The sequence below is a fragment of the Pyrus communis genome, chromosome 15 (assembly GCF_041283825.1).
Source record: "Pyrus communis isolate YQ-2024b chromosome 15, ASM4128382v1, whole genome shotgun sequence".
Classification (NCBI taxonomy): Eukaryota; Viridiplantae; Streptophyta; class Magnoliopsida; order Rosales; family Rosaceae; genus Pyrus; species Pyrus communis.
In genome coordinates this window covers 19,650,715-19,667,639 of record NC_142579.1, presented here as the reverse complement: position 1 = coordinate 19,667,639, position 16,925 = coordinate 19,650,715, and the positions used below count along the sequence as shown (strand labels likewise).

The following is a 16,925-nucleotide window of genomic DNA, read 5'->3' as shown; positions in this document are numbered from 1 at the left end:
GGTGAACGTCCATAGATACCTTGGATGCTGACCCTCCAAACTTCGGTGAATGTTCATGGATACCTTGGGTGCTGCCCTTTCGAAGATTAGATACATGGCCTCCAACTGTTTGATAAAATGTCTGGAAGAAGAGTGAATAAAATAGTGACCTCAGTGAATAACAAAGCATCATCATTTTTGGACAAACATATTAATGGGATGCAATGATATCAAACATAGTTAGTGTGTTTAAGATATGTGTGTTTCTTTGTTAAGCATCCATATGGGAGCAGCCTTGGAATATGTTAGTTACCTTCGCAAATGAAGCATTAACAGGTGTGCATTATGTCTTTCCAAATGACTTCAGGTCTACCAAGACTCGATGAAATGACGATATACATGCTATTTCTGGTAAAATAAAATTGCGCGATGCGCTCGCTATTCTTACTTACCCCCTAATATTATCTTGGATCAGCCACTGCATGTACGCACTTGGAAAATATCTCCATGAGATTGTAACTTTTCTCACCATAAAAAACGTGCTGTATATCATATACTAACCAGAAAAAGAGTCGTCCAATTGATTTGGTCAATGTTCTTTATTCTTTGGCTTGGGGAAGGGTGAATCGGCGAGGGAGATTTTAGAAATGTCCACGAACGTGAATTATCCGTCACTGATGACTCTTAACAATTTCAGAAAGATGTATTTGGTCGTACTCTTACATTTCTTGCATGTTACCCAACCATATAGTATATATATGTACGTAAACCCCCAACAAAATGCACAACAAACCCTCAACGCAATTAAACAGAACAGACTCTTTGCGATTTCAATATTTTCAATCACTCGATCTCTTTTGAAATTAGCTATCAAACACAGATATACAATATCTTGAATGCAAAATGTCTCAAGAAATATCAGTTGCAGAAGAGGAAGTAGTGAAAGCCTATGGATGGGCCGCTAGAGATTCCTCGGGGGTTCTCTCTCCGTTCCACTTCACTAGGAGGTACTCAATTATTTCTTCGTATCAGCGCTACATTGATGATCAAATTTTATTCAACAAACAATATCGTAGTTTTTCATCTTTACCGTTCATTTATGGAATATGTAGTCACAAATCATTTCGTGACAAATTTAGCGAATCTAAGTTATTGATGTATAAGTAAGATACAGGTTTCATCAGTAGTAACAAGTTGGTGTTATGTGTGTTTCTTTTTACTTGCAGAGCCACTGGTAATAATGATATCCGCATCAAGATACTCTATTGTGGCATTTGCCACTCCGACCTTCACCTTGCTAAGGACGAAGTTGGAATGACAATCTATCCCATCGTCCCAGGGTACGTACCTACTTCCCTTACTCAATGTGTTATCTCTAATAATTAAGCTGATTTTGAGTAATACTTTTTTGGTTGTCAGTTTTTACATCATAAATTTTTTTTGTAGTCATGAGATTGTAGGCGAAGTGACAAAGGTTGGGTGCAATGTCACAAAATTCAAAGTAGGAGACATAGCTGGAGTTGGGTGCATGGTGGGTTCATGTCGCTCATGCAATAACTGCACGCAGGACTTAGAAAATTACTGCCCCAAAATGGTGTGGACATACAACAAACACCACGAAGACGGATCAAGAACATTTGGTGGATACTCAGACAAACTAGTAGTCGATGAACACTTTGCCGTCCAAATCCCAGATAACTTGTTGTTACAAGGTACTGCACCTATGCTGTGTGCTGGGATCACTGTGTACAGTCCAATGAGATACTTTGGACTTATGGAGCCTGGTAAGCACTTGGGTGTTGTTGGACTTGGTGGCCTTGGCCATATGGCAGTGAAGTTTGCAAAAGCTGTAGGAGCAAAAGTGACTGTAATCAGTACTTCCCCGAATAAGAAGAAGGAAGCAGTGGAGCAACTTGGTGTTGATGAATTTCTGATTAGTCATGACCAGGAGCAATTGCAGGTATATTTATAACATTTGACATCTTCCATTAAACCAGCAGAATTCACTTCCTTTTTGGGTTAAATGAACATTTGATAACAAAGTCCAAATAAGGCGGTTGTGGACCTGCACCAGTGAGATCTTTGTAACAAGAATTCACTAATTTGATTAACAGTATCTAATTAAAGTCCAACAACGTAACACGTCAAACTGTTGAGCAAAATTTTTTTTCTCGTTGTGACCTTTTCATTTGAAGTTTGTGTTTATTACATACTTAGATGTGATTACATGCAATTAGGTTGCCATGGGTACAATGGACGGTATCATCGATACAGTTTCGGCCCCTCACCCTCTCTTGCCATTGACTGAGTTGTTGAAGACCAATGGAAAACTAATTCTGGTGGGTGCTCCAATCCAACCTCCCGAACTACCAGTTTTCCCGTTAATCATGGGTAAGTTCTTTTTTTTCCCCAGCGGCTAGTTCTGGCCTACATTTTTTGTTTTAAGATTGATTGAAACTCTATAAATCTCTAATAGGGAGGAAGCTTATTGCTGGTAGTGCGATTGGGGGAATGAAGGAGACACAAGAGATGATAGATTTTGCAGCAAAGCATAATATCACAGCGGACGTCGAAGTTATTCCGATGGATTACGTCCACACCGCCTTTGAAAGAGTTGCCAAGGCTGATGTTAAGTACCGCTTTGTCATTGATGTGGCAAACACCTTGAATTCTCCGTATTGAACAATGCATGGACAGAAAATTGGAGTTGCTTGAACCTTCGTAGCCATCCATCATGTGATGAGGGAATTGGAAGAGAGTTGCTAGAATCGTTCATGCGCATTGCGGCAGTTGTTTTAATTTAGTCATGTTATAGTTGATAGATGAAGAATGTGTTCAAGGTGTGTGAGTGAATTCTAATTTTTTTTGTGGCGCTTGTTCTATTGGAAATAAAAACAGAATGATTTCTTAGAAGCAAATTAATTAACTCTGAAAATAAGTTCAACGTTTTACTCAGTATTCTTTGATATGCGAGGACCACACTGGTAGTAGCACTATCATCTTCCTTTAAAATCATGCTTCTTTTTATATTAACTTATTGAGTCGAGTCCCATGCCCGCTGAGATGTCAGGGTTAGAAATGTCAGAGTTAGTTAAGCTATTGCGTAATGACAAAAGCATCCCTAAGATAAGCTGTAAAACCACTAAAATTCTATATTAAAAAGTCAAATTCAAAATATAATCATCTTCAAGAGACTCAATAAAATTTGGCGAGAATGATTTCTTCACACTAGAAAATTCACAACAAGGTGAATAAACTGAATATCACTTTATTTAAGCTTTTTGCTTGTGTAATTTATTTATTTTATTTTGTGCAAGCTATGAAACTAAGTTTGGCTTGCTTCTTATACGAGCCAAGCTCAATTAAAAAATTTGAGTTGTTTTGAGCTATTTATATAACTTGGTTCGCTCTGGAACAAAAATGGCAACTTTGTTAGCATATTTTAGTGATATTTTATCTATACTAAAACCTGGTAGCTTCGCGGCGTTGTAGGGAGGCATGTGATTTTACGTGGATCGATAGACCCCCATCCTCCCTTATTCATGTTTTGTGTAATGACGAACTTCCAGTTTGCATTAATTGTGTTGGTAGTGTGAGAAGGGACGTGGTAGCACTTGGTGCGGCGTCTTAGTTCTTGTTACCTCCTTGCACTTCCCTCTTGCTGTATTGGTTGTTTGCCTCCTTGTAGGCCTTCTTGTATCCCTTTGGCATCTTTGCCGGTTGATATATAATTCTGTCTTCCAAAAAAAAAAAAAAACCCAGTGGATGACTACTGTTCATTAACAGTGCCCATCCGGTTCTACCCCATATTCTCTTCATGTTTTTTGGGCTTTAGTGGGGTTGGCTGGTGAATTGGCCATTTTGTCACTCTCATTTTTGTTCCGTCCGTGTTGTATTTTCTAGGAGCATCTTCCACTTTTTAACCTTATACTATGTTTGGACGAGGGAAATAAACATAAAATTTTAATAAAAATCAAAATTTATAAATTGACAAGCACCAATTCCCTTGTTTAGATTCATAAACATAGAGATTTAGAATTTCTGCGTAGAAAAAAAACTTGGAATTTAGGACCTCCAAATCCTAAGTTCAAATTTCATATAAATAGATATCATTTCTCAATTTCTATGATTGAGACTTTAAAAATAACAAATTTCGTATTCAATTCTATTGTTGTTTTAGGTTAATCAAAAATAAAAATTTACAAATTCTAAAAAATAAAATCTCATTTCAATTTATTTTTAAATTCCCTATATCTTAAATTTCTTCGCTGAAGACGTAGTGTTACTCTTCATTTCTTCTCTGTCTTCCCGTTTCTCTCTATTTCTCCGTCTGTCTTTCGGTTTTGATTCTTATCGGACCGTGTGGAAGAGTGATTCGCCTGTTTTTGTCGCTGTTTTCCACGAACCAGTCACTCTGCTTTAGGTGCGTTTGTTCATGCGTTATTTTATTTTCTTTTTTGTTAAGAAGAAATTTTTTTAATTGATTGTTGTAAAGTTTGGCTCTTCACCTATTTTGCTCAACGATTTCTTTATTTATTCGTGTTTTGCATTTGATTCTTTCCTCTGATTTCGTTTTTTGGTTGCAGGAAACTTTGGTCTTCCAATTTTAGGGTATTACTGCGACCTTTAATTGATTGTTGTAAAGTTTGGCTCTTCGCCTATTTTGCTCAATGTTTTCTTTATTTTTTCGTGTTTTGCATCTGGTTCTTTCGTCTGATTTCGTTTTTTGGTTGCAGGGAACTTTGGTCTTCCAATTTTAGGGTTTTACTACGACTTTGCAAGCCCTTTTTAGGTGAGGTATATAATTTATCTCTTTGCTCTTAAATTTATATTTTATTAGGGTTTTTTGATTGTTTGTGGTTCAATTTTTGCCTGAAAATACCACGATTTGTCCCTCAAAATTTAAAAAAAAAAAAAAAAAAAAATGGAATGGACATGATTAGTTTTTGGGTTTTGCCTTGATATTTACGTTTTTTGCTGTGGGTGAACAATTTTTTTATTTTTATTTTTTTTAGTGTTTTAATTAAAAGCCCTTAGTTTTGTGAGGAATAGATACGGATAGCCATGATTAATTTTTGAGTTTACTTTGACTGTTTCCGTTTTTATATGGGTGAACCGGATTTTTATTTTATTCTTTTGCTTAAAAGCCCAAAGATTAGCGAGCAATGGATATGCCTAGGACAGCAGTTGGTCCAATGTGTTTGTCAGTGTGGTGGAAGTTGTGTTAGCTTCATTTCATAGCTTCAGGACCATGGCTTTATATGTTATTCAAAAAGCTAAAAAAATGGATGATTTGATAAATATAAATACAGGAAAAATGAGAACATTTTTTAATTTAGAGGGTTCTGTTTATGTGTTTGGATCCTAGGTGTAACTGGATAAGTTGGTTTTCTTTTCATTTTGAGGAAATAGCAGTTTAGTGGTGCTTCGTTTCAATCTGTTTTCAAATATATTGTTTTGTGAAGTGATGAGGCAATCAGATTTCTGGACTTGATGAAATTGTTTGATGTGATGCTCTTTGTTTGTTTGTATTAATTGAGTTTATAATGTATTTAAAGCCTGGATTATAGATCTGTTTTCCGTATCAAATGTCAAATTATTGGTGTATAGATACAAAAAATGATTCAGTGTATGTATTTTTATGTATGTTTGTGAAGTCTTTGACAGGTTTAAGACATTGATAAATTTTTGGTTTGTCGTTCTGGGGTGCGAGGGCTACCGTCGCATATAAGAGATTGAATGGTTTTAATGAATTTGATAATTAAGAATGGACAGTTGGCAATCTACATAAGAAAATTGTTAATAAATAGGTTAATGAGTTCTCCATTTCATTTTATTATTGGCTGTCATGTTTTTGTTTGGCTTTTGTGTATGGTATGATTGGTATGTGAGATTGCGTTTTCTGAATTTATTTTATTTTATTTCTGTATGGTGCAAGAAAATTATGAACTAAGAAACTCTACTCTTATGGTTTTAAATTTTCCTTCTGTGAAGACAAAAATATAAGTGCAGGTGTATAAACTCAATTTATTCACGTGAAGAATTTTCTACAATGCAAATAGTTAGTGCTATTGTGACATCCCACATCGCCCAGGGGAGTGATCCTTAAATGTATATTCCCATCCCTATCTAGCACAAGGCCTTTTGGGAGCTCACTGGCTTCGGGTTCCGTAGGAACTCAGAAGTTAAGCGAGAAGGGGGCTAGAGCAATCCCATGATGGGTGACCCACTGGGAAGTTGCTCGTGAGTTCCCAAAAACAAAACCGTGAGGGAATGGTAAGCCCAAAGCGGACAATATCGTGCTACGGTGGTGGAGCGGGCCCAGGAAGTGGTCCCGTCCGGGCCGGGATGTGACAGCTATGAACAAGAAGAAATCGTAAGTATGGTATAATAATTTCTATTATAAAACTACAAATGACAAATTGTCACAAGACTATAGTAAAGTATGATGACTTCGTTCCCAGTTTAATGTTCTTTTTATGCGTTGTCTTTGCTTTCATAAATTGATAGTTTATTGTTGATAAAACTGATTTGGCTTTGTAGATCAGAATTTTTAACCAACAAAATTAAGCTGCAAATTCAATTGAGGTATGAATGCTTCCACTTATTTAGGTTATTCAATTGATGTTTTCGTTCACTGGATTTTATTTTTGAATGTTGTTTGATAAAACTAATTTGGTTTTGTAGATTAAGATTTTTAAGCAAGAAAATCAAGTTGAAAATTCAATTGAGGTATGAATGTTTCCATTCATTTAGGTTGTTCAATTCATCTTTACCTTTACTGGATTTTGCTTTTAAATGTTGCTTGGTGCATTGTTGTTTAATTTAATTGTAATTTTATCAATTTTAAGTGGTTATTTGGATTTTGAGCAGTGAGAAGGATGTGGTAGGTTTTGAGGAGAATAAGATAAGTATAGGATTTTTGCTGCTTCTCTGTGCATGGTTCTACCTGCTCTTTGTATATGTTTCTTTGTTGTTTGTATTTATTTTTTTCTTTCGTTTTTACTCAGTTTTTTGGACTTTTTCTACATGTTTTGCTTCATCTGTATGTTTTCCAATTGTTTGAATTTACTTTTTCTTTTCAGTTTGACTCAATTTGTTCGCTTTTTGTGCATTCGTTAATCTGTTTGTTATATGTGATGGTTAAAGCTTTGGTTTCTTTTTTATCTTTTTCTTTTTTTCAATTTTCTCTCTTCAAGGTGGATTAATATTGTGGTTTACCAGTGTTAGTTAATTTATGTGACAAGTTATTTTGCTAACATTTACACTGTTATTTGTTATAATTAGACTTACAGTTTGTTTCTTTTTTACTTTTATAAATCCTATGTGTTAAGTGTTTAAATTAGATTTACGCTAATGTGTATAAATTTGACAGTCATGTTGATAAAAGCTTCATTTTTGTTCTCCTCTTATGCAAATTGGCCAGCAAATATTTTAAGTTCGTCTTATCTTTGTTTGAAAACTAATTATTTTTGTGTTTGAAATCATCTGCAGATTAATTTTGGTTTGAAAAAAAATTTGTTGCATCAGAGTTCCCGTCGAAATTTTAGCTGTCAAGTTTATCAACAATTGAGTGTGTTTGTAAGTGCTTTTCACTATGCTAATATTCTGTGAAAGATTATATTTCTGTTTTTTTCTTCGTCAACTATCTCATTGCTGTGAATGATGTGGGTCTAAATTGTATATGGAATTTAGATGGTGTATTGTGGTATCGTTTTTAGTAACACTGAATATCGTGGTCTAAATTATATATCAAACGGTTTTTTACGAACTCAGCTTATAAGTTTATAGTTATATACTCTGATACCAGAAAAGTTGAATGTTTGGTTTACTGTGAATATTACAGGGTAACATTGCAGTTTTCTATTGTGATAATAATTTTTCTTTCAGTTAATGGATATATATTTTTAAACATATGTATTTGTTAAATGCATGTGACCTATTAATTAGGTTTTTTTCATAATCCAGCCATCACTTTATGTGTTATAAATCAGATGTGTTGTTAACAAAAATTAATTGGTTAGTTTTTTTTCTTTTCTTTTTTTTTTTTCTCTTAAATTGTGTTTCATTCAAAATAAACATTGTGGATAATGTTGATTTTTGCAGTTTGCACTCAGTGTTCATAGGACAACTTATTTGCAAAATAAATTTTGCTTCTGTGGTTGCATAGATTTTTTATTTTTATTTTTTTTATTTTTATTTTTTTTATATTATTGATCGTTCACTTTTTTGGAAGCCCAAATGAAGTTCAAATTTGTATAAGTTGATAAGTGCTATTGTCTTATTGCAAAAAAAATTGATATGCTGCTAAACTATCATACAACATCCTAACTATCATTGTACAATTATAATTTGATTCAATTGTGTTTTTTCCATGAGAATAGTTGTATGCTGTAACAGAACAATTGTCCAAAGTGTCTTAAACCTATGATTGGTGAAATTCAAACTTGGCAACAAGATAACTCTTTCATTATATACAGACCAAATAGTAATAAACTAGAAGAAAAAATAGGATCCATGTCACATCCCGGCTCGGGACGGATCACTTCCCTGGCCCGCTCCACCACCGTAGCACGATATTGTCCGCTTTGGGCCCCAACTACGCCCTCACGGTTTTGTTTTTGGGAACTCACGAGCAACTTTTCAGTGGGTCACCCATCATGGGATTGCTCTAGCCCCCTTCTCGCTTAACTTTGGAGTTCCTACGGAACCTGAAGCCATTGAGCTCCCAAAAGGCCTCGTGCTAGGTAGGGATAGGAATATACATATAAGGATCACTCCCCTGGATGATGTGGGATGTCACAATCCACCCCCCTTAGAGGCCCGACGTCCTCGTCGGCACACCACGACCAGGGTTAGGCTCTGATACCAAATGTCACATCCCAGCCTGCGGCGGATCACTTCTCGGGCCCGCTCCACCACAGTAGCACGATATTGTCCGCTTTGGGCCCCAACCACGCCCTCACGGTTTTGTTTTTGGGAACTCACGAGCAACTTCCTAGTGGGTCACCCATCATGGGATTGCTCTAGCCCCCTTCTCGCTTAACTTCGGAGTTCCTACGGAACCCGAAGCCAGTGAGCTCCCAAAAAGCCTCGTGCTAGGTAGGGATGGGAATATACATATAAGGATCACTTCCCTGGATGATGTGGGATGTCACAATCCAAGTCTTATTAATTCTCAATTCTTTGATCAGAATTCCTCTTAATCTCAGTTTCTCAATTCTTTACAGTTAAAAACACCCATACCAAAAACACTAGCTTCACTCATAGTAATAGACCTTATCTTTTATATTTAGCATAAAATAGATAATGATGCATGGTAATGGATTACAAATTGTTTTTTATTTGTACAAATTTAGTTGTTACTCTTTCATCCTACATATGACTCCATTTTTCCATCCATGTCAACTAACTATTACATATTATTTATGAACTGCCATAAAACGTTTATTTTTAACACTTTGTTTTACAATTTTAGGAAACGAAAAAAAAAATTGCTAACTCAGCAACGAACTTACAACGTTGACAAATACGTGTTCAAGCAATGACGACATAAACATTCAAAGGTATGTAAAATTAATTATTACTTTATTAATTTTGTTTTATTGACATTTTACATTTAATTTCAATTTTTACTAAGCTTTCTCTTTAGGGGAATTAGCTATTACTAATATATATACAAACTGTCTTCTTTTCAAACTAAGACAATGAATACACGTTATCCAAATTCTCTACCAAGGTATGTATCCAATTTCACTTGCTCTTTATTTCTCAATGCATTTGTTTGTATAAATTAATATAACGTTAGTCAAAACTCAAAAACTTAGAAATTATGCTAAATCTATTTTTATTAATTTTTTAGTTGTTATTACCTACCAACTTTCTTATCCCGCAGTAACGCAAGGGCACCACTTCCTAGTGAATTACTATATACTAAAACCCAGCAAAAAACATTGTTCACCGATAGTGTTTTAACTGTTTTGCCCCTGCTTCAGTGTTTTTTTTTTTTTTTTTTAAATTGAACAGCTGCATAACTAAAATGCCCTTTGGTAATATGTTTCATTTTGTTCTGTTCCCTTCCCTTTTCCTTTTCCTTTCTTTCTCCTTCTTCTCTCTCCTAACTTCCTCTCTCATTGCAACTCACTCTGGTTTTTCAGACTAATTTCTGTTGAATTTAGGTACAACGTGGCTGGAGATCACCACCAAACGATTTCTATTGAACAAAGGTACATGTAGAACAATTACATGTGAATTTTTATCTCGATTTTTGTGTTGATTCCAACGAAACCTTAACGACTTCGTTTTCCGACGAGTTGTAGGGGTTTGGCAAAGCTTTTCCGACCAAATCTTTGGATTGCAGTTGGGTATGTTTGCTTTCACCCTTATTCCTTCCGCCTCTACATAATATTTAAGTCGTCTAGGTTTTATTGCTTTCCCCCTTTCTTATTTAGTCGTCTGGGTATTATTGATTTGATTGTATTTCGTAAAATTAGGGGGGTTTTGTATATTTTTTCGGTGTCATTTGGTTGATTTGTAAATTTGGTGGGTTCCATTTTCTCAAATTCCATTGACTTCTCTGTTGGCTTTCACTACTTGCTTTAAATTTTAATTATGTTCACAGGATTATAAGTACATAGTTGGAGATCACATGTTTTCTTGGCTTCCAAATTGAAGGAAAAGAAATTACTTACCATCTGTCAGAGGAGATGCACCGGGATTTCTTGTTAATTACAAGTAAATACTAGTATTATTATTGGTTGTTCTCGTATGATTTCTGAATTGATGATTTTGAATCAGATTTCGTTTAATTATATATTATAGTAGATACTAGTATGTAGTTTTAAACTATATATGGTTGGTCATGGAGAAGCAATTACAAGCCTTGGTTTTCGAAGGGGATGCGTTACTTGTGATGGTAGCTCTTCAACATAATGGTCAACAGGATCACTCGCCGTTCGAAAATATTCTAAATGATACTCACTCGATGATTCAGGCGTTGCCCCAATGGAAAGTTGGTTTTAGCGGTAGGGAGACAAATAAAGTGGTGCATAGATTAGCACGAATGAGTCTGAGTTGTGATAATTCTATTCTTTGGTTTAAAGAACCTCTTGATGTAATTGTGGATCTTCTCTTTGAGGGTAGTAATTCCTGGTTTGTTTGGTGCGGGACATTCTTTTTCCTTTTGATCAAGTTGAAATTCCTGGCAAGGTTTTATCGAGGCCCATTGTATGCAACCTATCCTCATTGATTGCATGTATTTCTATCGTTAATGAATATCGTACATTTTCTCAAAAAAACTGTATATGGTTTCTGAAAGGGAGATTAATATGTTCAAATGATTTTGACTAGATAAATGACTATGATCCACTCGCACTTTGTTTTTGGCCGCTCAGAACCTAGTGAGCACAAGGCAACGTTTGAGAACAAGCGGGCTTGGCAGTAGTGCGGACTTCCTACTGTGTAGAGCGACTCAAATTTGCTTTGTTTATCTTCTTGTAATAATGCATGATCGTGCTGTTGATTATGCGTTGGGATTGTCAGTAAACACTAATTGTGTCTAAAATATGCACATCCAATCAGTCGAGTTTCTCGGCAGCATCTAAAGGCTTCAAAATGTGATCCCTAATTGAGCCATTACCCCTCACACTTGTATGTTGTCAAGAGGGTCACGATGCTCAATTTCAACTATATGTGGTTCCTGGAATCTCTCCTCAATAGCCTTGAAGTAATCAAAGCAAATTCATATTGTTTGATACCTCCTCTAACATGATATGCGATGCCAGCCTCCAAGATTGACGATGCCAATTATTTGATCTCCACCACCTCTGAGGCTATGTTGTATGAACTGTTATCAGTTAGTAATGAGGGTTGTGGATTGTTGATTGCAGTATCAAATTCATTGAGTGTGAGCAACATCTTGATCTGAAGTTCCCGCTTCTTAAAGTTACTGCCACCAATAAGAATTGGAACACTTGCCAAATTCAAGGTTTTCAGTGAAACTGCAGCAGATCATAATGAAATCAGTAGACTTGAACTAATTGGTTCTTGATTTCTCTACTACTAGTTAAACTTTACATAACAAAATTTGAACCAATTTGACCATATATGTAGTTTCAATGATAAATGTACACATGGACCAAACAATTCAAAAGTTGTCCAGTTCTCGAATCATGTATCAATAGATAGTTCAGCACTCATCACACATAATTCCTTTTGAATAACAGATTACACGATGTTAAAAAAAAACAAAATATACAGTCTGTAACTCGCATTCATTCTTGACATTGAACTGTAGAGTGTTGTTTCTGAATCTCATACAACATTCATTAGAAGAAGGCACTCAAATTCAAATTCACGAAGCAAATCATCAAATAACATAGTATTTCAATTTCACATAGAGATTGGAATAATAGAAATCATAATACATACCAATGAGAATCCAGAGTGAAAACGAGTTAGTACAGGGAAAGCAATTTTCAATTTATAAATAGGGACTGTTTTTTACGAATCATAGTGATAAGAAAAAGAAAAAGAAATCCATATTGTTGTAGGCCTTATTTACTGAATCATTTTAAAGGATATAGAGAGGGGATGCAGTAGCAGTAGAGAGAAAGAGAGAGATGTGTAATTGTGATGTGTGTGTTATCTCATCCCATTGTGTCTTTATTTATAGTAGTAGGGAAGGTAATTCCTTACCTCAATTGGATTACAACTCTAATAGGATAATATCTAGTCTAAGAGATTTGGTAGAATCCCATAAGGATATCCCAAATATGATAGGATTCACAAAATCACATTCCTTATTTAATAGGGTTACAACACTCCCTCTTGAGTGTGTAAATACTCAAGTAAATAGCGCATCAGGTCTTTAGCGATGAAGATAGTTCAGTTGATGAATTCGTCGGTTCTCAAATCAACAGAAGAATGCACAAAAGGTAAAACTGACAAAACCTCGCTATGGTAAAACACATAGTAGGATAAAAACCCATAGACAAAGGAGAAAAGTGAGAAGTTGGATTAAGTCGAAACTATATGTCTTCTGGACACAGGTAGAAGAGCTCACAAGGGTATGATTAGCCTAGGATGGGTACCTCGTCAAAACCTAGTTAGGTAGCAAAAACCTAGTGGGAAAAATGTTTCTAATTGTAGGAAAAAATAGTACATTAAGATAAAGTGAGTATACTTCTGGATACTCCCTCTAAGTTTGACAGAACTTCTAAATGAGAACTATAAGCATTGTATATGAATAGTTAGGTATACCAATTCCTCGATAAGCTTCTGGAAGGTTGACTTCGGTAGTGACGTCGTGTAGAGGTCGGTAAGGTTATCTGGGATCGGCTTGCATGACTTTAAACTCCTGATGCTTTGCTGATGTGATGTAGACACAATATGATCGTTGATGTATCATGTTTTGGTCAGGTGGATACATACGGCATAGTCTTCATAGACCATCGTTGAGACTCAACGATGGATGAACACAGCAAATACTTCAAATATGCTCAACAAGAGTTCTCAACCATGTCTCACATGTGGCGTAGTGAGGTGAAGTGATATCCCTAACAAAAAAACATAACCATTCGGGGAGGTACTTTGTGCGGGCTTGATAAGTGACCTATGTAAGCATAACAAACAAGGCAAACATCATTTCGAGGATCAGGATGGTTGGATCAGCTCGGGATGCATTGGGATTAGCCCAAAATCATAATACATTCAGGGTAGTGGAAAAAGGTCTTTAATACCAATTCATTGGTGGCGTGTAGGCACGGTGCTGCATGTTTACTAATAGATCAATAGCGAAGGAGATATCCTGTCCAGCTCAATGAGCTAAGTACAACAAAGCACAAAGTTAAACTTAGATATGGAACTTTGGATTCCACAACCTCTTCAAGGGTCTCATTTGCATATAGCGTATGGAAGATCATAGGTATACTCAAAGGTAACACCTTCAGGGTGTAGTTCAACTAGGAGACCAAAGTACTATTAGAACAACGCTTCAACTTCAGGTCAAGGCATAAACGAGTTTTTCCAAGATCCTTTATCTCAAATTCCGTCTTTAGATGCAAGGCAGTTTTCTCAAGCTCTTCTAGAGTTTTAGTGAAATTCATGTCATGGACATAAACTGTAACTCTAGCAATTCATATCCCTAATTGGTCAAATAATCACTTGGACATGTATACCACATCCGTCAAATTGCTTCAATCCATAAGTGAATGCCTTAAACGAGTTAAAAGAGTGTTCTGTGGTTTGGAACTTGTTGATGCACAAAATCGGCGAGGACTTTGGTACAACAGAAAGTGTCAAGTTTGTGACCTTCGCTACGTTGCTCTGGTCATTAGTGTGGATAAGTATGTAAATGAATAGAGATAGGGAAGCAAACAACACAAGATGTACGTGGTTCACCCAGATTGGCTACGTCCACGGAGTAGAGGAGTTCTCATTAGTTGTGAAGGGTTTACACAAATACATAGGTTCAAGCTCTCTTTTAGTGAGTTCTAGTGAATGGTTTAGTACAAATGACATTAGGGATTATTGTGGAAGAATGATCATTTTTTATAAAAGAGAGTTTCTAGCTTTGTTCTGACATTGACATGTGTCGTGTTGTGATTGGCCTCTGATATCGACACGTGTCGCGTTATGATTTGCCTCTGATACCGACATGTGTCATGTTGTGATTGGCCTCCTGGTTGGAGGAAAAGTCTTGTGGGTCCTTGACGGTATGCTGTTTACCGGTGCTTAGTAGTTTCGGGATTGGTCAAGTATGGTACAAACAGTGCTCCCCTCAGTTCCCGAGTGAGGGAAGCTCCTCGGTTGAGGACTTGCAAGATCCAAGCCATTGAGTAATCACAAAACTTCCAAGTACCGAAGTGTGGTGTCGCCTTCATTTGCCTTCTCTGTCCTGTAAGTAGATGTGACATCTTCTTTTGGAAGTACTTTTCCTTCATCCAGGAGTGGTATCTTTAGTTGGCGTTAACGCACAAGGTAATGTATTTTCATTTGAAACTTACTTGTAGTTTCGGGTTTGGTCAAGTGCGATACAAACCATATAGTAGGAGTCCTCCAAGTCTTTAAGCGAGGAGATTTGCCGAGGGAGGTGACAGACAAGGTAAGCAATCAGGGTTCCAAGCAATCAGTCTCAGATCAGTAGGTTGATCTTGGGTTTCGGCTGATTGTACTTATTTTCCCTGTCTCTCATTTAGCAATAAGGATAAAGAGAAGAAACAAGGAGAAGAGATGATATAAGGTACTCTTGTTTTTGGAGAAGACAGACGAATCGGCACGTGCTTTGTTGTACTTGACTTTCCACAGGTGTATTCTTGAACTGGGCTGGAGGGTTTTCTGGTTTCCTCTAAAGGAGCAAGCTGACTCTAGAATTTGAGGGTCAAAACAAGTCCGTCAAACCTGGAGTATGTTCAATCCTGATGATATGTGATACTTTTGCTGTTTGACAAAGTAGTAGATGTGGTATGGCGAAGCTTTGTTCTTCGACGACGATGCTAGCAAAAGGCTGTTGAGGCTTCTCGATCTCTTCAATTAGAGTAATGGTGCAGAGCTTGGATTTGACTTAGATTCTTTCGTCTGGATTGTACGGTTCCACAAGAAGGGCGTCGTGCTGTAGTGATCTGTTCTAGCTAGCCGTTGAACCTTCTGCTTCAATCTTTTGCATAGCAGAAATGGTGCACAACCTTTGCATTTAAATGGTCATTCAAAGCACGACTTCTCAGTGACTCATCCATGCTTGGCAACTTCAATGTAAAGAGCCAATATCGTACCAACTGTTCTGAGGTATTTGCCGAATGAATTCATGACCTTGACAATAGTTGAGGATGAGTACTCGAGCGCAATGTTAGGCAAACGACCAGGCAAAGGTTCCGGGCAATCAGTTCTAGATCGGAAGTTTGATTTCAGGTTCCGACTGATTGCATTCTTTCTCCTTGTCCTGCAGGTAAGAGCAAGGACAAAGGAAAAGATAGGGAAAAAAACATGATATGGGATACTCTTGCTTTCAACCCTGATGATATGAGATATTCTTGCTCTGATGTGGTTGGTTGGCATGGGTACTATCGAAGGAGAAGAAAACAGAGTATTTCGAGAGGCTAGATTGGGAGTGCCATTTCGGATGTGGGGGAGGTTTTTTATTTGGCAGGTCTGCCTGGCTGTGGAGGATGGAGGTCGACATATATAGGAATTGTCCCAACAGCGAGTGGTAATGCTGTTCCTTTACCCTTCTCGGTCATAGTAATGTAGTGGTCGCTACAAGGTTCACATGTTTTAACTTTGTCAAAGTACTTTGAAAAAGTGGTTTGTGGTATCCAGAAAGCTGATGTTGCGTGTGAGGATTGTGGACAAATTTTATCCAATGAAATCCGGCTTCTCGAAGTTCAGGGAGCAGTGCCTCTTCGATTTCTGAGCAGGCAATCTTGTTGGGGATATGGTTCTCAAGATTCGGAGAGCGGTGCCTCTTCGATTTCTTGGCAAGCAATCTTGTTAGGAGTGTTTTCTCAGATGTGAAGAAAGGTTGGGCATTTTTGCAAGTCTGCTTTGCCACGGAGCACAGAGGTTGACACACATAAGGATTTTCCAATAATCAAGCGGTGGTGCTGTTCCTTTATCCTTGTGGGTAATAGTAGGGTAACTGGGTCTTCAACATTTACCTGTTTGTCAAAGTTCTTTGACAAAGTTGTCCTTGGTATCCAAGGAACTGATGTTGCATGTGAAGACTGCTAATAAACTTTAACCCAGGAAATCCGCTTCTCGAAATTTGGAGAGTGGTGCCTCTTCGATTTTTGAACAAGCAGCCCTATTGAAGATCTGACTCTTTCTTTTATAGGAGCACCAATTAAGTTCAAGGAGTCCGTTCTGAAAGTTATTGCTTGTAGGAATTTTTCCCTTATTTTCGTACTTCTGAGACTTACTGTACTTCATTTTTTTCTTCATCTTTTCTGAGA

General features: G+C 36.8%; 1 protein-coding gene and 1 long non-coding RNA gene across 24 annotated transcripts; both read left to right on the top strand.

Moving 5' to 3' along the window:
- The first annotated feature begins 763 nt into the window (after positions 1 to 763).
- On the top strand, positions 764 to 2,897 carry LOC137711574 (putative mannitol dehydrogenase). The gene is made up of 5 exons (XM_068450829.2): positions 764 to 986; positions 1,206 to 1,319; positions 1,426 to 1,939; positions 2,217 to 2,370; positions 2,456 to 2,897. The coding sequence occupies exons 1-5, from the start codon at positions 883 to 885 to the stop codon at positions 2,659 to 2,661; spliced, it is 1,092 nt and encodes a 363-aa protein (XP_068306930.2). The 5' UTR covers positions 764 to 882; the 3' UTR covers positions 2,662 to 2,897.
- Positions 2,898 to 4,220: 1,323 nt separating this feature from the next.
- LOC137713197 (uncharacterized) lies at positions 4,221 to 11,577 on the top strand. Of its 23 annotated transcripts, XR_015956876.1 has the most exons (11): positions 4,233 to 4,402; positions 4,566 to 4,590; positions 4,716 to 4,771; positions 6,523 to 6,567; positions 6,667 to 6,711; positions 7,474 to 7,560; positions 9,458 to 9,545; positions 9,684 to 10,205; positions 10,299 to 10,343; positions 10,601 to 11,205; positions 11,329 to 11,577. It is a non-coding gene; the product is annotated as an uncharacterized LOC137713197 (long non-coding RNA). The 23 variants fall into 23 exon arrangements; XR_015956885.1 differs by lacking the exon at positions 11,329 to 11,577 and adding an exon at positions 5,974 to 6,355 and having other exon boundaries at positions 4,221 to 4,402; positions 4,566 to 4,618; positions 10,299 to 11,149; XR_015956872.1 differs by lacking the exon at positions 11,329 to 11,577 and adding an exon at positions 5,974 to 6,355 and having other exon boundaries at positions 10,299 to 11,149.
- The last annotated feature ends 5,348 nt before the right edge of the window (positions 11,578 to 16,925 follow it).

Excerpts from the sequence above, each read along its gene's own strand:
- LOC137711574 (XM_068450829.2), top strand. The coding sequence starts at position 883 with ATGTCTCAAGAAATATCAGTTGCAGAAGAGGAAGTAGTGAAAGCCTAT. Across the intron at positions 1,940-2,216 it reads ATGACCAGGAGCAATTGCAG|GTTGCCATGGGTACAATGGA; the intron begins GTATATTTATAA and ends ACATGCAATTAG. Across the intron at positions 2,371-2,455 it reads AGTTTTCCCGTTAATCATGG|GGAGGAAGCTTATTGCTGGT; the intron begins GTAAGTTCTTTT and ends AATCTCTAATAG.